Consider the following 23,004-nt stretch of genomic DNA (forward strand, 5'->3'; position numbering starts at 1 on the left):
ACTGGGTCAGGAGGGACGGGGATTGAAGGAGGGATAAGGGAGGTGATGCAGGAGGGGGGAGGATGAAAGGCACAGAAGGAGCGAGCACCTTGAGCTGTTTGGTCTTCTCCCTGAGTGTCTGCTGGTAGATGTGGAGCTGCTCGGCCGCCTCGGGGCCCGGCTGGCGCGCCAGGATGTGCTTCAGCTCCACGTAGAGCTTCTCCTTCTCCTGAAGGGGGGAGGGGGGGGGGGGGAGAGAGAGAGGACATGAGTCGTACGGGGCAAACCCCTGTATGAATAGGCAGGTGTAATCACCTAAGTATAGGCGATCGCTTTCTCATCACAGCGTCGAAAATGAACCGCATAGAATGGGGGGGGTGGGTGGAAAATGGCCTTCTAATTAGAGGCGGACTGCAGGCCTGTTTGAACCCATCAGGCAGTAATGAGGCCTAGTGCTCGCATTAAAATAACACGCATAAATATTTATAGGTTATTAACTGAATTAAGCAGTTATGCGTGCTGTAGAGGTGCGGTGAAAAGGAGAGAGAGAAGAGAGGGGAGCTTGTAGAGCTTTCTATGCAATAAAACAAAAATTCTACAAAATAACCATCCCAATTAATATTTGGTGTAAAATATTCGACAGCATCATCAAGCCTATTGCTCTCTACGGAAGTGAGATATGGGGCCCACTCAGCCATCTAGACTTCAATAGTTGGGAAAAACACCCAATAGAGACTCTACATGCTGATTTCTGTCAAAATATATTAAATATCCTAATAAACCCCCCCACAAACGCATGTCGTGCAGAATTAGGCCGATTCCCTTTAACATTAGAAATCCAGAAAACATCATTACAATTTTACCCATTTAAAATCCAGTCCTGAGGAAACCCTCCAGTCTAAAGCCCTTGCAGTCCATGAAGGTAACCCTGAGAGGAGCCCCCTGTGCCAGCTGGTCATGAGACTAACAAACCAGTTACCACCTGTCACACCTTCTTCACCTTTACTAACACCAAACAGAATGAAACTAATCACAACAGAAAACAAAAACTCCTACCTAGAACACTGGGAAGAAGAAACCAAGACACAAAACCAATTAGATTGCTATTCGGGCCTAAATAGAAAATATGAAATGGCTGAATATTTATATACTGTTAAGGACATAAAGCAGAGACAGCTGCTCACTAAATACAGAATGAGTGACCACACCCTCGCAATCAAAAAAGGAAGACATAAACAAACATGCTTATCTAAAGAGTACAGAATCTGTGGACACTGTACATCAGGGGAAATTGAAACAGAAAAACATTTTCTACATGAATGTTACAAATTTAAAAGTATAAGAGATCAATATCCGGAAAAATGTAAGGAATTAATTGAAAGCTATACAGAGCTTGATATAAACGAGAAATTAAGGATATCTCTGGGCGAAGGGCCTACTGCAAGCCTTGCCGCTAGATATGTCTCTCAATGCCACAACCTGAGGGACAGTGAACCAACCCTGTACAACTGTTACAACCTTTCTGTATATTAACAAGCATTTATGTGTTACTGTTACTCTTACTATGCTGCTGTTATATTGTACTGCCATATTATTATTGAGCAATACTGCTCAACTCAAACTGTGTCATGCCAATAAAGCATTCTGAACTGAACTGAGAGAGAGAGAGAGAGAGAGAGAGAGAGAGAGAGAGAGAGAGAGAGAGAGAGAGAGAGAGAGAGAAAGAGAGAGAGAGACAAGACAGAGAGAGCGAAATCTCATTTCAGGTTTTGCGAAGGGGCGCGTATGTGTGCGTGGGCGTGGGCTACAATGTGAGTTGATGAGCGCGTGTGCATGCTCATACGAGAGTGCCAAGGCCTACACAAGATGTGTGTACAGCAGGGGTTGGAATACATAGTGACCCCTGTCCCCATGTCCTCCCAGCCTTGTAAATCCTCGCGTTGGTGACCGGGGGGGGCAAATAGCAGCCGGCCCATCCTCTTACGGAGCACACCGCCTCTTCAGTCATCTAGCAGATCGTGAAAACGGCTGTTTGTCCGGTGCTGCCTGTGGTGGTTGTGCCTGTGTGTGTGTGTGTGTGGAAAAGGCAGCAAGACAGAGAAATAAGAGCGGCCAAGCCCAAGAGAGAGAAACAGGAAGAGGTGTCGAGGAATAGATGTTTTAAAATCAGTTCCCCTCGCCCCGTTCAAGTTTGTCTCATTGTTGGCGCGGCAGAAACATCGCCCCCCCCTCCCCCTGTGCTGCCGTTAAACAGGTTCTTTCTTGGAGGAAACAAACATCTGATCTCACAGAGAATAACATGTAGAAATAAAAGTAAAAAAAAAAAAAAAAAAAAAAAACATGAACCGACAAGGAATAAAAAGAGGTGAGGGGATGGAGAGAAAGAGAGCGAAGTGAAGCGCAACAAAGAGACGTCCTAGAGAAAACCAGCCCAGCCACGCTCCCCTTCCTCTCCTTCCCCATGTTCCACTGAGTCACCGTCGTGCCGAACATGCAATCTCTGACTCACGCACCACCGTCTAAAAGCGACCAAAGCAAATTCTTTCAAATCCCCCCCCCCCCCCCTCCTGTTTATCTCCCGTCTTTCAAGCTAGCGTTTCCACGGCGCATACCTCGGCCCGCGAACGTGCTTATGTAAGGAAATCAGCTTACGTGCGAGAGAATGAGTACTCCAAAGGAGTGGCACCTGAAATAGCTTGGATCTGCATGACATGTCGCTATTGTCCATCAATAATCCCCCTAACAGGAAACTGCCACTGATTCACGGTGAAGCAATGGAGCCGTTGGAGGGGCCTTCGGCGATGTCCATGCAACCAGGGCTACGCTTGAACATTGGAGGGGGGCGGGGGGGAGGGGGAGGGGGGGGGGGGGCTTTCGAGGCTGATGTCATCCAGACGTTGTCTGGGAGACAAACAGGCCGGAGTTGCTGGTTGAGCTCTCAACGGAAGGTTGAGGACAGCTCGCGAGGCCAGGAGGAGGTGGTGATGACAGGTAAGCAGCCGTAGCCTCTTAGCGCTGCCGTAATAATTACCCCCGGACCCCTCCGCTTGCTGAGTGACACTGACCGGGATTCGCGGCGTCGCCGGCGTTCCGGGGAAAAAAATGACACGCCGCCCTGCCTGCCGCCGTCCCTGGAACAATATTCTCTGCTCGCATCGCCGTTCCCCGACTCTTTATTGGAAGCCGCTGAAAGTGTAAACTGTCAAACTGTCAAACTGGATCCCATGTCTGCTAATATCAGATTTCAGGATTGACTGACTTTCGTCCCGGCACCGCTCCAAATGAGTTCAACCCCCCCCCCCTTCTCCCAACGACTGCCAATGATATCGACCCTCCGACTCAATGAAAGAGAGACAGAGAAAGAGAGAGAGGGAGGGAGGGAGAGAAAAGTAAACAATATTTATATGCTCTCCGCATTGTAAATCAATGGGGCCACAAACAAACGCAAAGTAATGAGTAAGAAGGGAGGATATACAAGGACTGGGAAGCTATGGGGACTAGGCCAGGCAAGGTTGGGGGAGGGTGGGGGGGATATACCTCAGCACAATCACGATTATGAGTGTTTATAATCAGTATAATGCACACGGGATGCCCGGCGCGCTTCGAGGCCTGGTGGGGAGCTAGCGCCATCTACAGCTAGCTGCTTGTTTGATCGCGGGGCGGGGGAAACAGATGCAAAGGGATGAGGCTTGGTGTCCAGGCACAGTACTGACCTGACTGTCTGCTGACAATGGAGGCAGAGAGGGAGACAGAGCTGGAGGGATGTAGGCAGAGGGAGACAGAGAGAGAGGGAGACTGAGACCGAAAGTGAAAGAGAGAGTGAGGCAAAGATGCACACCGAGAGAGAGAGAGAGAGAGAGAGAGAGAGAGAGAGAGAGAGAGAGAGAGAGAGAGAGAGAGAGAGAGAGGCCATTACTCCAAATCAACGGAGCCCTGATCCCAGAATAGCTCAATAGTTAAAGGCACACAGTGCTGCAGAACCCTAACAGTACCCGTCACCCCCCAAATCCATTATCCTGCCCTTGCCCAATGAACATTTCAACACAGTCATAATAGTCCTAACTGCCTGGACCGGCCTCTGGCCTGGAGCCATCAGGAGAGCAAGGAAGCAACAGGGCTGCACTACAGCACTAATGACATTACTGCAGAGATGAGCCATGCATTTCAACCAGCGTGTGACCGTGTGTGTGTGTGTGTGTGTGTGTGTGTGTGTGTGTGTGTGTGTGTGTGTGTGTGTGTGTGACTGACCGTGTGTACGCATGTGTGTGTGTGTGCCTGTGCGTGGAGGCAGTACAAAGAGTTCCGGCAGTTTCCTCGGAGTCGGGGGAGATCACAGGCAGTGAGAGGCCGACGTATGCCATTAAAATCCACTGGCATTTTGATGAGGCCTTCATAGAAGACTGGCCTTTGCAAAACCGCAAAGGAAGGATGGAGAGGTGAGATGAATGCCTCTGCAGATCGACGACCGTGTGTGTGTGTGTGTGTGTGTCTGTGTGTGTGTGTGTGTGTGTGTGTGTGTGTGTGTGGGTGTGTCTATGTGTGTGTGGCTGTCTGTTTAGAGCGCTTGTGTGTGGCGGAGCAAGAGGCTAGACTTGAGCAAGACAACATATTGGAAAACTTTCTAAGCTCCTTATGTACAATACTCAAAGGTAACCAAAGACAATTGTGTTGTCGTGTTTCACAAAAAGTAATAAGGAAGAAAGCAAGAATCAGTAAACGAGAACGCCAACAGCAGAGTCGGAAGAAGAAGACAAAAAAAACACACAAAGAATTCTTGATGAAACTTCAGTGTGCAGACGTACTTAGTCAGAAGCCCTGTTCTCTCAAACAGGCTGGTGCTCTTGCCAGACACAAATAGATGAACAGCACGTCAAAGGATATATTTATAATCCTAAAGCCAGCCTGCACCCACAGCACCCAGATCGACGCCGAGTGGATCCAGGCTATGTTCACTCACAATTTCTTTTTTATATTTTTTTTGTAGCCGCGTGTGGGATTTCCAATCTCTACATCTTCTGAATAAATGATAAAGCAATCATCAACCGCTCGTCATCAACAAGCGATCAAAGGAGGGTGTGGAGTCGCACGCACGCACACACACACACACACACACACACCTAGACTTGTCTTTCGGCTCCATGTGATCGTTATGCCAATTAGTGCATGGCGTTGGTGAGTTGTTTAGACGGTCGCTCTCAGAAGGGTCAGGGGTGGATCTCCACTTTCTTGGTTCTGAAGCTTTAGTGTCCATGTGCTACATGCTGGTCAACATGGGGGGGGGGGGTCTAGAACAAAAACAAAAGGCAGGTTTTTCCTATAGAGCTCAGGAGAAAACATAAACGCCCAGCGGTCAATTCAACAGGCCTCTCTTCATTTCCACAGAAGGCTTGCCGTTGTCGCACGGGTGGTTATCTCACCCTATCGCGTCTGCAGGTCGTACACTCGGGACAGCGTCGCGTCTGACTAACGCGGCGCTCTTTCTATAGACGCGGCGCTCCCGTGTACGCCCCGCGACGAGGTGACAAGCGCGTGCTGCCGAAACCGTATTTCCATTGACAACTCTAATCACGGATTGGAGGGGAGACAGGAGCGCTAGCTGGAACGGGAGAGAGAAAACAGAGCCAAATTGAAATAAATAAAAAGAGAGAAAACCCCGGGGAAAGGAGGAGACCCAGAGACATCATTACTGCAGAGGCTGCCGGTGTACATCCAACGTACAGGGTCTATTTCGGTAACGGCTAAGCCTTGAGAACGTCTACCCGCAATCAGACGTGCTACATATGTGAACGCACACACGTCTCATCCCATAACAGCCGTCGTACGGAGATGTTTGACGATTGGAGGCTGATGCTTCACGAGGCCAGAGTAAATATGGGAAGATGAAAAGAGGGGGGGGGGGGGGTGCTGGGTAGAGAGGTTAGTGGAGGGCAATGTAATCATCTGCCCCCCCTTCCCCTTCCTCCAGACTTTGGATGGCTGTAGTTCAGACAGACCCCTGACAGCAACATGAGGGGCCATCAAATCATGTTCCATTTCTATTATTTCTCTCCTGCCTTATTTCTCCGGAGGAGGGGTGGCTAGTCAAAACAAGGCTTCCATTACACCGGAAAAGCTGTCAACGAGTTCAAGCCACTCTGACGGGCTCGCGAAAAGAAAGAAAAAAATATATAACAAGCTATATATACCACTATCACTCTATATCACTAGAGATATAGAGTGATATATCACTATCCCTCCTGTGCCCGCTCTCTCTCCCTCTGTCTCTCCTTCTCTTTCCCCATCTCTTTCTTTCTCGACATTTTTCATCTCTTCGTCCGTCCCCCCCCCCTTCGTGGATCCTTATTGAGTACATCAGCTCAGTAATTCTGTCTCTGCCGCCAAAATATTAAGGTAACAAATCTTGCCGACCCGTCTTACCCGGGCTTATGTCGCGGAAATGGTTGTCTGTTTTCCAATCTCAGCACTGAACACCAGATCTGATTAAATTACCGAGGCAAATCGGATCAAAGGGAGGGAGGGGGAGAGAGAGAGAGAGAGAGAGAGAGAGAGAGAGAGAGAGAGAGAGAGAGAGAGAGAGAGAGAGAGAGAGAGAGAGAGAGAGAGGGATAGATAGAGAGAGAGAGGGATAGATAGAGATAGAGAGGGAGAGGGGAAGAGAGGGATAGATAGAGATAGATAGAGAGAGAGAGAGAGAGAGAGAGAGAGAGAGAGAGAGAAAGAGAGAGACAGATGGAGGGAAAGAGAGAGACTGAGAGAAAGAGGGAGAGGGGGAGAGAGAGATAGAGAGATGGAGGGAAAGAGAGAGGGAGAGAGAGGAGGCTGTATTGCTCCGCCAATTCGACTACATTGCAGGCATACGTCAAGGGGAGCCCACAGTGCAGAACAATTGGAATAGATGAAGGCACATACTGGAGAAATGTGCTTTAATATGGTGCGAAATAATAGATAAATGAAGAACACAGAAAGGGATGATCTTGGTGTAAACGTGCTCTTATTGATGCAATAGGCTGCAAGTTCAGCTGCACGGCACGAAAAAAACAAAACAATAACAAATTATATATATCTAAAACTAAAACGCATACAACGTTGGGGAGACTTTGACACGATCATTTGTGGATGCACCCTGGAGCGGAATATTGAGATGTGTTCTCTCTCCTTTCTCAATCAAGTTGGAAAGAAGTACTTTTGTGAGATACAGAACACTTTCGTCTCATCTTTCATAACCCCGGATAGTGAACCAGAGCACCAAAGCTGCCAGAGCCCCACACCCCCCCCCACCAAAACAAGCCTGCAGAATCCAGACATTGCTCCACTCCGGTACGGCACATCTCTAGACATCATGCCGGGATGCGAGACCACTAAGCATCTCTCCGGCGTCTCCAACATATGAAGTGCAATATGACACCTACAGGCCTGTGCTCCTCGTACCAAACAAATATCAACAGAAAGGAAAATGAAAAAAGGGGGTCACGGCGGGAGGACATCTTCCTCCTCGAGAGAGACAGAGAGAGAGAGAGAGAGAGAGAGAGAGAGAGAGAGAGAGAGAGAGAGAGAGAGAGAGAGGGGCCTCGCTGAGCCACCTAGTGTCCCTCCGCCAGGTGCCACATTCCTTTCTTCCGCCGCCCACCTACGGTGTGGGAGGCCCTGCCGCTTGTTTCGACCCCCTAACCCTCCCGTGGCGGTGGACGACCCTTTTCTCGTGGGCGAGTCGCCCCGTCTCGAGACCGATAGGAGGAGACGGATTCATCTGGTGGAGTCAAAGGGATGTGGGGTGTGTGTGTGTGTGTGGGGCATCTGAGAGGAAGTGTCAGCGTGTGTTTACCTGGAGTAAAAGCTCTTTCTCCACCACCTCGCCGGTCTTGGTTATCAAGCGCCTCTGTAGAGAGTGAATCTTCTGGATCATCTCGTAGGTGCTGGGGTCGCTTGCCTGCAGAGGGAGAGCCATTTAGAAAGCTTTAATGGCGACAAGGGAGAGATATATCACCTCTTCTTCTAACCAACCCAGCTCCGGGGAGAGGTTGTGTGTGTGTGTGTACGTGCGTGTGTGTCAGCGAGCGAGTCTCTCTCGGTGAGTGTAAGCGAGAGAGAACTTCTTAGTCCTTCCCCAAACTGGGGCCACAGCAGACGAGGTCTGTAGCCTTCAGGGCGGATGAGGGGCCTGTTGCCGTGGAGAGGACTAAACGGCTTAAGGCCACACACTTACGCGCACACGCGGGCACACACACACACACAGCGCTGAGACGTACAAAACGTACACGTTCAAAGTCTAAACACACCGTCGTAGACGCACACACTCGCACACACACACACACACCTCCAGCTTTCTCCAGCGATGGACGTTCATGGGGTTCTCCAGCTCCTCCTCCAGGGCCCTGCACCTCGTCCTCTCTCTGAGGAGCTCCCTCTGCATGTGGTACACCTCTCGTCTGACACACACACACACACAATGCCAAGTACCAGTCAAGGCACAATTTCCCACACAGTCAGGACATTGCCATAGAAACAAACAAAATGAGTGAGATATTTGTGTGAAACTTCGTTCCCTTTTCTTACAAAGCAGGGTTAGATAATGTTCAATGCTTTGTGAATGTCTACTCTGATGACCCTGGTGAGTAGCAGTATGCCGTATGTCCAATTATTGTGAATAGCTAGCAGCAGAGTGACAAGAAAACCTCTGACCTCTCCATTATCAACCCAATTAAACCATTTCCAAAGGTGCATTCGAGATCCCATCTGCACAGTCTTGGTTTGTACACACACACACACACACACACACACACACATACACATATGTCAGAGTTCACAGAATTGTTTTGAAGTTTGAAATACCAGCCCAAGGCCAGTCCAGGTTAGGGGAGCGATAAAGAAAGAAAAGAAGATTATAGTTAACGACTCTGCATGTCTTTTACCTTCTAATCACCCCTCCTCTGTCGCTTTATCTGAGGTAACCAGATCAAAATCACGCTGGAGTGACGGAAATGTAGACGGTCGAATGATTTCAGTTTAAACCCCGGGTCATTACTAGTCAGGCATGTAAACACTTGACGTGCACGCCTCGCATTCAGCGAGAGACACCAATGCTTAAGCACTCAAAGCTACAAGATGCATGGACAGTGTCAACCCGGCCGTATGCTACCCAATTGGTTGGCAAACCACAGACGCATAATCTGGCACTTGAAGTCGAACGCTCGACAAATTTTTACACTTAGACGCAAAACGTCTCAGTTGGGGGACAAATGATGATCACACGTGGCTCATTAGCCAAATATTGAGAACGAGCGTTTAGTGCCCAAGCTCCGCTAATATCCGACAGACACCAAATGAGGGATTTCCTCGGAAGGTGGTAATGTTTTTGCGCCACGACGGTCGTTCACAATGCCCCCGACGGCAGCACAAGGGTTAACCCTGTAAGATCCAATTTAAAATGTCAACATCACCTTTAGCTCTCCAAAAACACATTTGCAAACAAGATTTTTTGTGAACGACTACATTTACATAACCAATGGGTCATATTTGTCTTGCCTTGCAATGCTATTGGATACATTTGTATTAGCAAACAAGAATAAATTAGCAATTAAAAAGCTAAAGGTGAAAAAAAGGTTCTTAAAGGGCTACCCAGGTGTTGCTGCTCCAGACGCTGGGGAGAGTATCTTACATACAGTCGTCGTTGGTTTGTGGCCCGAAGTATCGGGAAGCTTGACAGGTGAAACCACCTTGTCAGAGGGGGGGGGGGGGGGGTGATTATCCGACTAATTCAACAGGTGGAGTGGCCCCCACAAGTCGAAATGTCTCGCGCCGACACAAACACGTCACCCTTTTTATCTTGCTGTTGTTGCTGTTGTTCAAGACTGGGGACTCTAATATATGCTCCGTAACTGCGAGGTACCCGGCTGCCAATCACAGCTCAACAGGGTTATGTGCCCAGATACATCACTGTCCCCAACAGGAACAAACAACTCATCCATCAAAAGCTGTCAGCGCACACACTCACTCCCCTGAAGATACGGAGAAGAAACCCCGGAAACGGCACTGCGGCCTGGTGCATGTGCTCGCCTGATTCCGGCACGTTCTCTTACGAACACATCTCCTTCGTTTGCGGTAAGGGGGGGTGTGGTGGCAGGCTGGTGGGGGTGGGAGAGTAGAGTGACGCTGATGCAGAGAGCTATGCGTTTGTGTGTGTGGTGTGTGGTGTGTGTGATTGATTGATTCATTCAGGATGACAGGGGCCACCGCTGTGCTGTTCTCTCCCTGCCTTAAGTTGAATCAACACCCCCCACCCTGCGGGGGAAACCCACGCCTTTCCAATTTGCATGGCCCCCGCGCCGATTCAGTTTGTGGACGCTCGCGTTAAGATCGGCGAGGGTGGGGGATACTCCTAGAAGAGTACGTGCATGCGATTATGTGTGTGTGTGTGTGTGTGTGTGCAGGTGTTTTCCTAAATTGCGCGTGTGTGTGTGTGTGTGCGTGCGTGTCTGAGACAGTGTTTGTATGCGCGGAGTGTGCCTACTGCAATACTCAATCCCTCTCTCACGACGTGTGAGGGGGGGAGGGGGAGGGGGGGAGGAGAGACTGAAGTTGCTATACAAACCAGTGTATTTACGACATGTCACATTCTGAGAAGGATCAGAGGAAGGAGAGGAAGAAGATGTATATTAAATGAAATGGAGGACTGTGGCCATCTCTCGGAGCGGGAGTGGGAAGGCACAAAAAAGCCAAGATTGAAACGGTCAGTATTACCAATCTGTCATCATAATTAGGTTCCTCACAGGAGAGAAACAAACAAAAAAACCAGCAGAAAAACACACAGTAAGACTTTGAGTGAAGCTGGCATGATTAAATATCAAAACAGAATACGGGTGGAAAATAAATAAATAAATGAAATTACAACTCATGGGACTTGTCCTGGTCTTTGATATACACTGGGCGGCACTGCGTGATGCCTGAACGTAGCACACACACACACACACAAACGAACACGGCTTTTGCAGACAGATCATTTGGCCCCTGAAGCCCTTTGAAAAAGTAAATGTCTCTCTAATGGACGCGGTGCTACAAAGCCATCAGTGGGAGGCATGGCGAGGCATGGAGGGGCGTGGCCTCCCACGGCAGCCCCCACGGAGCGCGCCCAGGAACCGGGCCCTGCACATCACAGGGAGCGGCTCTTTCGCACGGTCATTATGGAACCAGACCCGACCGCGGTAATGCATGCAAACTGGCTGTGTGTGTCTGCGTGTATGTAAAAGCGTGTTAAAAGGGCAGGGGGAATGTGTGTGTGTGTATGTGTGGCCAAGTGTGCGTGCAAGTAAGTGTGTGTGTGTGCATGTGAAGGTGTGTGTGCATGTGTGTATGCATGTGAAGGTGTGTGTGTGCATGTGAAGGTGTGTGTGTGTGCATGTGAAGGTGTGCGTGCGTGTGCATGTGAAGGTGTGTGTGTGTGTGTGCATGTGAAAGTGTGTGTGCGCGGGTGTGTGTGTGCATGTGAAGGTGTGTGCATGTGAAGGTGTGTGTGTACATGTGAAGGTGTGTGTGTGTGTGTGTGTGTGTGCATGGGCGTCCCTGTGTTTGACTGTTGGCTCAGGGATCCATCTGGCTGTCTGTGCCATTTCAGCTTCCCATCCAGGCAGACCCTAAGTGGGTTGGCACCTAATGAGGCGCTAGCTGGGAATAGCATACGGCGTTTCCTGTACGCTTCACCAGGCTCCAGAACGGGCGGATGTCAGGGTATGGAGGAGACGGGGGGAGACCTGGGGGGATCTGGGGGGGGGGACATGGGTCTCGCAGTGCAGACAGGGCAGGTACAAGACGCGGAGGCAAGCTGAGTGACCGTGGGGGGCTCTGGGGGGGGGACATGGGTCTCGCAGTGCAGACAGGGCAGGGCTGAGTGACCGTGGGGGGCTCTGGGGATCTGGGGAACCCTGGCAGCAGGGTGGGGTGTGGGGGGAGGGGAGGTTAACAGGAAACATGGATCCCCTTCATGTTTACTCGGTGTGTTTCCCCGTTGTCTAAGACAAAGCTTCATGGTAAATCTTGTGCCTCTTGCTAAAAGGCCTTGAGGCAAGGGGGGGAATTAAACAGCCCCGTGGGTTTGATGGAGCCAGATTCCTCCACGCAGCCTGTGTGTTAAGACATGGGCATGTTTCATTAATAGACAGAAAGCATCTGGGTGCGTTGCGATGCCGAGTTTACGCCCCCCCCCCCCCCCCCCCAAAAAAAAAAGAAAAAAAAAAAGAGATATCATTAGCTTTCTTGTCATTGCTTTTTGAAAGCCCCCTCCGCTCATTACTGTGACAAGACGTGGGCCGTGACTGGTTTCTTCAAAGACAGTTCCACGTGACGTGCACACACACACACACACACGCACGCACATACTGGGTGACACATCCTAGTATCAAAAAGATGGCAATGTCTCTGTTTGGAAGTTATCACGCGCTCTTTTATCCAATCATTTACCCTAATTGCTCACTTGTATGGGAAAACAATGTCAATTATGTCATGACTATAACTCAATGTCATTCCAGGTTGCCAGCATAAAGCTGAGAATTTACTGTATTCAGGTTGCAATGGAAGTATGCTAATGCCCACTATGTGATGCATTCGTAACATTCCCAGCATACACAGTGGCATCATTTGCATAGACAAATGTGAATTCATAGCCCGATTTGTTAAAATATTTTTTTTTACCCATTGATCATCATCTTTTGCTGTGTCCAAGAGGGCTTGGGAAGAAGAAATAAACTTTGAATATATCTTCGAGTTAAATAATAAAAAAATAACAAAAATGATGGGGTCCTTTTGGAATATTAGTGCATAATTCAGGCTCATTGATTATTTATCAGAGTGACTGGAGCGCGACTGCTCTCTCTGAAAGGTTAAGTAGAGAGAAGCACCACTACAAAAATAACCCCCAAGTACTCAGAGAGTAAGATAACATTGGTTCTAAATGAATTCACCATGAGCTGTGGTGCTCAGATGTCTGGAGCTTGGCCTGTTCAAGTCGGCTTCTCTCTGTCCCTCCCCGATATCTCTCTCTCTCTCTCTCTCTCTCTTTCTCTCTCTCTCCATCCATCCATCTCCGATATCTCTTTCTCTCTCTCCATCCCTCCCCGATATCTCTCTATCTGGCTCCATCCCTCTCACCATCTTTCTCCCTGGCCATCTCTATCGCCGTCGCTCTCCCAACAAACCCCCTCCTCCCTCTCTGCATCCCTCCCTTCTATCTACCTCCGCAGCGGTCAGCGTCGTCGCCACCACCCCCCCCCCCCCCCCTCCCCGCTCACCTCAGGTCCTCCACGTTGGCGACGCTCTTAGCCAGGATGCCCTTCTCCCTCCGCAGCTTCTTGATCTCCATCTTGAGCAGGCGGATGTCCTCCACGCGCTGGCTGTACTGGATCTCCCCCTTGTTGAGCATGGACTGCTGGATCTTGATCTTCTCGTACAGCAGAGCCAGCTCGTCGTTCCGCCTCACCAGCTGCGTGCCCAGGATGTCCCGCTCGCTGATCACCTTGGGGCAGGGGCAGCGCCGTATAGGGGGGTGGGGAAGTTAGGACAATTCCCAAGGGCCCCTGACTGACAGGGGCCCCCCAAAAACAGAAAAAGTTATAGAAATGATCAATGTTTTTATTTTTTTATTTTATGGGGCCCAAAATTCCTGGCGGCGCCCCTGCCTAGGGAGTAAAGGCGTCGAGAGTAGCTCTTTTGACCACCGGTCGTCAAGACGTAGTGGTAGGGGGCCATTCCTCCACTAACTCACTCGTCGTGTTTTTAGAACTGTGCACTTTTGTTGCTCATTACTACAGTATATTCGCTATTTGGACACCCCTCAGATGAGTGTCTGAATGAACACATGTCAACGGTAGTTGAGATGGAGTTCCATGATGGCTGGCTTCTGAAGTGTGAAAGGAGGAACAGGTTTGAACAGGTTTGAGCGAGTCTGTGAGTGACTGGCACGTACATGATGTCACGTGTGCCGTGGAGCTGCACGCCGTCTCGTTTCCATCGCGTCCCGTGCCGGCGAGCGCGTGTCTACATCATGCACACGCGTCATGTCGCAGGCCAGGGACTTTACAACCCTCACACATGTCGAAGGAAAACACGCTCGTTCCTAGAGAGTCTTCACACATTCCCAGATGACCCCCCCCCCCCCCCCCCCCCGCCGCACTGCACATAAAAAATTGACATTCATGGCGGGGGAGGAGGGGGGAGAAATAATCATTTGAATAATCTAATCGGAATGGGTGTCTCTCCCTTTAATTCTGGAGAGTGGAGATTCATTGGCCTACTAAAGCATGATCTACCCGCGAGGACACCCAGCCCTCCAGCCTCGGCCACTCACTCTCTGCAAGGCCTCATCAAGACAATTCTTTGGGGACGGCGTGAGGGGACGACGGGACAAGGGGAGGACGGCGTGCCGCTGGGACCTGGTCACGGGCGGCTCAAGGGCGAGGACATCCCCACAGACACACACTTTCTCTCGACTAACACGCAGGCTCTTTTACTCATCTGCGTGCGCCTCTCTCTCGATTTCTCTCTGTCTGTCACACACACACACACACACACACAGAGAGTCCAACCCTGATGTCACCCCAATCCTCTTTCCTTTCCTACCGTCTCGTCACTTACCCAAAGCCATTACCGCCCCCTTTGATTTCCGACCTGCCTCCTCCCCTGTTGACGGCGAGGAGGGCGGGGGGGGGGAACATATCAAACGCCGCCCATCTGAACCTGTCAAGGTACTGTGGGGTTTGACGGCTAGCTAGGCGGACGGCCGCCGTCTTACCTCTAAGCGGGGTCAGGCGGAAGGCCGGAGGCGGCGGGAGCCTTCAGAGGGAACGTCCGGGACCTGTGTTTAATAAGCTCTGAGCACGAACAGACACCGGGCAACTCCTTTCATCTCCCGGGGGCGGGGGGGGGGGGGGGGGGGCGACGGACAGACGATCGCTAGAACGGCGACTGAGCTCCTTGAAGCAGGGGAGACCCCCCTTTCCCCCCTCCCCTCCTCCTCCCCCCTTTATCTTTCCACTTCTCCCTCTCCTCCCTCCCTCTTTCTGCCCCCCCATCCCCCCCCCCTCCCCCTACCTGGTCCAATTCCTTCTTCTGTCGCAGCCTCTCAGCGTCCGCGTCCGCAATGATCTTCAGCAGCTTCCTCTCCTCCGCCTCCTGGTTGTCAATGAACTGCTTGGTCTCCTGGGCCTGCTGCTTCATCTTCTGCAGCTCCGCCTGGGGGGTGGAGGGGACACACACACACACACGCGTGCAGGGGGAAGGGGGGAGGGGGGAGGGGGCTGCGTTTAATAAAGAGGAACATGACGAGACTTTGCGGAGTTCGTTTGCCGTCAATGTGGAAATGTCTGTTACAGAAGCCATGGTACATGAGACTGGGTCATCCTTTGAAGCGGGAACAAAAGCGAGCGAGAAAGCAAATAGAGAGGGAGAAATGACAGACGGACAGCAAATAAGAGGGAGGAAAGAGAGGACAAATGATCGAGAAGAATGAGAAATCACTCCAATATCCATTTAATGCCCCCCCCCCCTCCCCAACCATTCTTATCATTCCTTGTAAACAGGTCAGAGCGCCTGCCCCCCCCCCCTGCCCCCCTGCCCCCCCCCCCCCCCCCCCCGAGGAGAGGCTGAGAACGACTCCTCAGTACCCAGATCAGGTGTCCTGGGGCCTGGCCGCACTCCCAGTCTGGCCCCCCTGGCCCTGGTGGTTCACCCTGAACCACCGGGGCTGCACTGGGGCCCACATTCTAGCTGGATGAAGTGGAGGATACAACAGGCCCTTTTATTACAAGAGGACCTCTCCTTTTATCTTCCCCCCTGGCTAATTACTTTGGGGTTGCCAGGTTTTAGGCTTGGGTTGCCAGAGCGGTAGGGGTGGGTCGGCACGGGGCATCAATGAACAGAGGACATATATCTTGAGAGGAATTAACCCCTGACATGGACATAAAAGTGCCTAAGCTCTTGAACAAAGGCCACACTGTAAACAGATCAACAAACACTTTAATGGCTTGGTGATTAAATGCCTTTGATTTGTGTTACGACCGAGGCACAATCAATACCAAAGAAGTCGAGCGCACAGCAGAGCCTGCTTTATGTGTATTTCGATGAAAAAAACCTGTCTGCTGTTGTGTTATTATGGTGTGCAGGCTTCTAGTGCCAGGGTTAGGTGGAGGCAAAACGGTGTCAAAGGATCCAGTCCACTGTTGATCTAGGCTCATTCTAACCCAGTGCATGGCCTTGACTAGAACCATGACTGTGTATGTGTGAGCACAAGGCACGCGTCATGTCTGGAGTCAGTGAACAGCAACATCCTTTTCGAAAACTGCAGCGCACACTCCAAGTCTGCCAGTGGGTGAAGCGTGTAATGTGTTTTCTTGGAGGGGGCTGACGCAGTCTTGTTACTGCGCTGTTGTCAGGGGGGGGGGGGGGGGGAGACACCTCTTAGACTGAACTGAAGAGAGATTGAGTTGGGCTGGAACAGGGGATGGGGACGGGACTGTAGATGGGGGGGACAGGGGACAGGCCTGTAGATGGGGGGGACAGGGGACAGGCCTGTAGATGGGGGGACAGGGGACAGGCCTGTAGATGGGGGGGACAGGGGACAGGCCTGTGGATGGGGGGACAGGGGACAGGCCTGTAGATGGGGGGGACAGGGGACAGGCCTGTAGATGGGGGGGACAGGGGACAGGCCTGTAGATGGGGGGGACAGGGGACAGGCCTGTGGATGGGGGGACAGGGGACAGGCCTGTAGATGGGGGGGACAGGGGACAGGCCTGTAGATGGGGGGGACAGGGGACAGGCCTGTAGATGGGGGGGACAGGGGACAGGCCTGTAGATGGGGGGACAGGGGACGGGCCTGTAGATGGGGGGGACAGGGGACAGGCCTGTAGATGGGGGGACAGGGGACGGGCCTGTAGATGGGGGGGACAGGGGACAGGCCTGTAGATGGGGGGACAGGGGACGGGCCTGTAGATGGGGGGGACAGGGGACAGGCCTGTAGATGGGGGGACAGGGGACGGGCCTGTAGATGGGGGGACAGGGGACGGGCCTGTAGATGGGGGGGACAGGGGACAGGCCTGTAGATGGGGGGGACAGGGGACAGGCCTGTGGATGGGGGGGACAGGGGACAGGCCTGTAGATGGGGGGGACAGGGGACAGGCCTGTAGATGGGGGGGACAGGGGACAGGCCTGTAGATGGGGGGGACAGGGGACAGGCCTGTAGATGGGGGGGACAGGGGACAGGCCTGTAGATGGGGGGACAGGGGACGGGCCTGTGGATGGGGGGGACAGGGGACAGGCCTGTAGATGGGGGGGACAGGGGACAGGCCTGTAGATGGGGGGGACAGGGGACAGGCCTGTAGATGGGGGGGACAGGGGACAGGCCTGTAGATGGGGGGGACAGGGGACAGGCCTGTGGATGGGGGGACAGGGGACGGGCCTGTGGATGGGGGGACAGGGGACAGGCCTGTAGAGTTCTATTCTCTGTGACCGTGTTGTGTAAGATAAGAATTCTGTATCGCCTTCATTTAAATGTTAATGGGGTTCTTTTGAGGTGTCCTAATTGTTGTTGTTGTTTTTTTCAAGAGGAGAGAGAGAGAGAGAGAGAGAGAGAGAGAGAGAGAGAGAGAGAGAGAGAGAGAGAGGGGGGAGGCTGGATGGGCTAACAACAGGACATACTTCAGGCCTGGGTTTGATGGGAAAACAAGCAGACGACAGCCAAAACAACGGTTTTGAAAGCGAGCGCAGGGTGGAAAAAACAGGAGAAAACAGGTTCTCACATGAAACAGCATGAGCTGAATAAAGGATGTGTAAAAACACTGAGACACAGCCACACAGAGACAAATGTAAAACACGACCGAATGTAACACAGCTGCTCATATGGGACCCCAAAACAGTATTTCACTCAGTTGATACTACATCCAGATGTGATGACTGAGCGATGTGGAGTTGGACCCAGCAGTCGATTGCTGTTTGCTACGTGTGGAATGTATAGAAAATGACTTCACAAATGTGAAAATCAGTCAATGAATAATAGATTCGATAGCACATTAAAGAATTCTGATATTTCCCAGTACAGTATCTTCCCCCTGTGATGTGATTTTGATGATTGCGTAATCAGTTCAAAGCAGAGCACCTCTCTCTCTCTCTCTCTCTCTCTCTCTCTCTCTCTCTCTCTCTCTCTGTCTCTCTCTGTTCCGTACAGAATGCTTTATTAGCATGACAGTTTGGGTTGAGCAGTATTGCCAAAGCAGTCCATATTGAAAGGACATTTTAACATATGTATCACAACATTTACGAGGAGTATAACAATAATAATATGGCAGTACAATATAACAGTAGCATCTCTCTCTCTTTCTTTTTTTCCCTCCACGCTTTTCCTACAGGTTTGCGAGCAAGTGAAGGATATCAAAGTCAGACGCCTGCTGAATGAAATACGGTGGATGGGGGGGGGGGTTGAGACAAAGTCACACTTGCAACAGATACCCACTTGTATACATAAAAGCATGCCATGAATAAGATATAGAATACATTGAAGTTGAACAGAGGGGAGTCAATGTGACGCGTCAGTGTTGGGTGCCATCTTTTCTCTGCTCTCTCCGCTTTGCTTTTAGCTCTCTCTTCGTTCTCGCCACCTTGGAAAAGCCACAAACTGAGACAAATCAAGTTGGGGACTAAACAAGATGAAACGCCGGTAGTGCTGGCTGACACTTTTAAAGCACACCAACACACACACACACACACACCTGTAAACACACACACACACCTGTAAACACACACACCTGTAAACACACACCAACACACACACACCAACACACACACACGCACCAACACACACACCTGTAAACACACACCAACACACACACACACACCAACACACACACCTGTAAACACACACCAACACACACACCTGTAAACACACACCAACACACACACACACACCAAAACACACACCTGTAAACACACACCAACACACACACACACACCAACACACACACCTGTAAACACGCACGCACGACTACACGCCAACGCACGCCTGCAAACACACGCCTTGCACACACGCCTTGCTCTCCACGTGCGCGCCCTACTGTAAACACACTTACACACAGACACACACACACCAACACACACACACACGTGCGCACCTGTAAACACACACACTCCCACGCGCCCTCAGAAACACGCTCCAAGGCCAGACCCGTCGAGTGGCTCCTATCAAGGGGAACCTGAGAAGGTGGAAGGCTCCAACCTCGCTGTGGAATAATTGAGTGGGTACAGCAGCCAAGCGTTCACAGTCGGCTGGCCCAGCCGGCACTCTGAAGGGTGTCGCCGCAGCACGGCCGGCCACGGAGCTGACGATGACACTTCCTGACAGGAGGAAAGGAGCACGCTGGAAATGACATGATGCAACCAGGGGGGAAACAAAAGGAAAAGGAGTGAGGGTAGGGAGGTGGATAGATGAAGGGGATGACAGACAGGGGGGGTGAGATGTTGGCAGATGATGATATGACCGGGATTTCTTTGTTGTTTGTTGCTGGGCCGGTTAAGGAGGACGCCAAACGTAGATGTGTCACTGTTTTCTGAGGCGGGTGGGTGGTTTGGTGGGGGAGGGGGGCTTGGGTTGGTATCGACGTCTTGTCAACGGGGCGTGATGTGCTGTCAATTGCTAAAATACGACCTAGGTGGACGGGGCCGGGTGGTAGCTGACAAAACTAATGGTCCAAACTGAAGAGGGGAGAGAAGATCTTTCTTTAACAGAGGGCAGCTGAGTGGGGCAAAGCTCTCACACAGACAGGAGACCCACAACACTGTAAGGCAGAGTTCCTGTGTACATGTGCAGCCTGAGTCTCTGCCAGGTCAAGAGGCCCTGCAGCTTGGTCCTCTCTGAGCAGAATATAGCACACAGCCCAGTTAGGAGCATGTGAGGCAAAGAATGTACAAACTGGGACTCATGGAATTAACGACCACTTCCCCTGCTGAACGTTCTAGTATATCAGTGCACTGACCCGTTAAGGAAGTCATTGTGTGCATTCTATATCTGTACTGTCCAACTCATGTATGTAAGCATGGCTGAGAGACAGAGTTTTCACTCGTGCCATCAGTTTGTCTTGAACTGATTGTTTGATCCGGGCGCTCGACTAATAAACCAAAGTCAAACTCCTTTCCTTTGTCGTGACTCCTTCCGTTCTGCCTTATCCAGAAAATCCATCTCATCAAACACACACCGTTTCACCATTTAAAGTGTGGCTAGCTAGCTACGGCATGCTCCTAAGCAACAGTGTGGTAAGCAGTGTTCAACGCAAAACAGCATCCTTATTGGCTGCTGTTTAATCGTGACAGCCTTGCGGAACGCTCCCGAATGGGGTTTGTGTTGTTTCACTTCCTGAGGTGTTACCGAAATTCCTTCTTGGTGTAAAAAAAAAAGAGAAAAAAAGAGAGAGAGAAAAAAAGTGAGGTATAGAAACTGCAAGCTGATGGAGTGTGAATCCAAGCCTCAACTCGTGTGATAAGCCTTTTCTTTTATTCAGCGTCTTCCACCTTTCCTCGCCATCCTCCTCTGCCCCCCCCCCCCCCCCCAAAAAAAAAAAAGATTTCATTTTCTCACTCAACCATACACACACGCAAACACACACACCCTCTCAGCTACACACACAAGTGAGGGGGAAGATTTCACACCAGACTCTGAGAGAAATTCTTATCTCGGTGATGAACCAATTTAGGGCCTGGTCGCGATGATAAGATTTCAGCTATTAAGGTTTGACAAATATGTGTCAGAAATGACTGTGCTCTCAATTACAGCTCTGATGCAATCTCTTGTGTGAAAACCCGTTACATGGATGTCATGGAGAGGTGAACATGAGGGTCTACCATTAAGGAAGCGCTTTCTTGAAGGCCTATCTGGCTGATGTATGCTAGGACATTATATTGAAACGTACAGTAGAACTACATCTATTCTTCCTGTGTAATGGGGAATGTGAGGAGAAGAGAAGAGAGGAGGGGAGGGGGAGAGGGAAGGGAGGAGGAGAGGGAAGGGAGGAGGAGAGGGAAGGGAGGAGGAGAGGGAAGGGAGGAGGAGAGGGAAGGGAGGAGGAGAGGGAAGGGAGGAAGAGAGAGGGAAGGGAGGAGGAGAGGGAAGGGAGGAGGAGAGGGAAGGGAGGAGGAGAGGGAAGGGAGGAGGAGAGGGAAGGGAGGAAGAGAGAGGGAAGGGAGGAGGAGAGGGAAGGGAGGAGGAGAGGGAAGGGAGGAGGAGAGGGAAGGGAGGAGGAGAGGGAAGGGAGGAGGAGAGGGAAGGGAGGAGGAGACGGACATGACTGATGGAATGACAGATAGAAGGAAAGGAGGGATGGAGACAGACAGGTGACAGAGGGATATTGATGCTTAGGGCGGTCGAAGACTTTGAAAGAGTTGAAGCAAAAGGTGAATCCTTGGAAAGATCAAAATGAAGACGGGATAAATAAAAAGCCGGTGTTGGGAAGAAAAAAAAAGATGATCTAGGTTATCTAAGTCTGTTGTACAGTTTCTTTTTAATTTGCTGTTTTTCTCCAACATGTCCCCCAGCACCTTCAGACATGAAACGACGTTTTGGGTTCTGTTCTCTCTGTTCATTTCCTTTTCCTCTGCTCCCCATGCATGTCTATTTCTCTCTAACGAACTGAAAAAAAAATGAAAAAAAGCCGTACGCAGGAGCAGAAGTTAAAATGATATCAGAAGACAGATTCAGAACCATGAAGGTGAAAGGGGTTTGAAAAAAAAGGCATTTTATGACTATGAGTGTATCACTGTAAAGTGGTTATTTTCTCATTTGCGATGAGTTTCTCATAGCCTGACTCACCAGATGATTTGTTACACATGACCATCTGGGAAATCGTCCTTGGAAACTGTTTGGAAAAGGGCAGGCACATTCAAAAAAATACTTGACAGGTGATTGGATGTGTCAATCACCATCTAACTACAACCACGCACATAGCTGGCAATAGTCAAAGGATGCTGATTGGCCCGAACCAAAGAAATCACTTGGGTCTTGCCAAGATGGATTCTTGCGTGGAAAGGAATCCAGGAATCCTCGCGAATCCAGCTGTCTCGCAAGGTTAAGTATCTCCCCCACTGTACAGTGGTTCATTTCTCCACTTAATTACACTGTGTAGCGCTGCTTAACATTGCAATCTGATCAACTGTGAGCAGCCGTCTAAAGATAAGTGAGGATTCTCAGTTCAGACTTTGAGCCTCAAATGAAGAACCTGCACTTGCTGCTTCCTCATATCCCCCGCCACTAATGTATTTCAGATGGTCGCGTAACTTACGATTCAATTATCAAAGCAATATCAGAACAATAGCATATCCCATAACAATTATAATCATGATTGGATGAGCAGAACAGTGAAGGGCCTGGCATGATTCGGCAATGGGGAGGGGGGGGGGGGGGGGGGGGGGAGGATCCAGAAGATGAACACTAAAAAATGTAATTTCTCAACCCAGCGCACATACTCCTCTTTATGGCGAGTGTCCTGCTCGGTATCTCGGCGCAAAGCAAATGACTCCTTTCTTCCCGGCGTGCTTTTCAACTTGTCATCCAGATGTCCAATTGTGATCCGAGACCTGGCCAGGTGGGGGAGGAGAGAGAGACAGGAAGACCAGGGGGGGAGTCTCTCCACTTGTTTGCCAGCTCCAGTCCCTCCGTCCTCCCCTCTACCTTTCATTCAAATCTGAATTCAGACGTGGGGAAGAAAGGGGGGGGGGGGGGAGGTTCTAAAACGGCGAGGTGGAAGAACGAAAAGTACAGAAGGGTGATAGCGGGGGAGCTCTTGTGTGAGAGTGAGGGGGGGGGGGGGGGGGGGAGGGGGAGAGATGGAGAGGGAGAGAGATAGGGGGGAAGGGTAAGGGAGGGGGTGTTGGCTTTCATGGCTAGGCTAAGCTACGCTACGTGATCCGGGGGCTCCAGAGTGTCAGAGCAGATAACGGCGCCCGAGCGAGGCCGCTCCAATCAGCGCCCCGGCGGGCAGAGCCGGGGGAGTTGAGCGATGGCTGTCA

General features: G+C 50.9%; 1 protein-coding gene across 2 annotated transcripts in view; it reads right to left on the bottom strand.

Moving 5' to 3' along the window:
- Positions 1-23,004, bottom strand: part of cfap58 (cilia and flagella associated protein 58) — a 76,624-nt gene that overhangs the window by 14,778 nt on the left and 38,842 nt on the right. For both annotated transcript variants that reach the window (XM_084686023.1, XM_084686022.1), the window contains exons 12-16: positions 15,055-15,195; positions 13,257-13,480; positions 8,294-8,405; positions 7,802-7,906; positions 89-208 (exon numbers count right to left, since the gene is read on the bottom strand). In XM_084686023.1, the coding sequence (XP_084542149.1) occupies positions 89-208; positions 7,802-7,906; positions 8,294-8,405; positions 13,257-13,480; positions 15,055-15,195 (702 nt within the window). The remainder of the gene's footprint in view (positions 1-88; positions 209-7,801; positions 7,907-8,293; positions 8,406-13,256; positions 13,481-15,054; positions 15,196-23,004) is intronic.

Source organism: Hypomesus nipponensis, chromosome 21 (genome assembly GCF_054491055.1).
Source record: "Hypomesus nipponensis isolate SF chromosome 21, ASM5449105v1, whole genome shotgun sequence".
In the NCBI taxonomy this organism is placed as follows: domain Eukaryota; kingdom Metazoa; phylum Chordata; class Actinopteri; order Osmeriformes; family Osmeridae; genus Hypomesus; species Hypomesus nipponensis.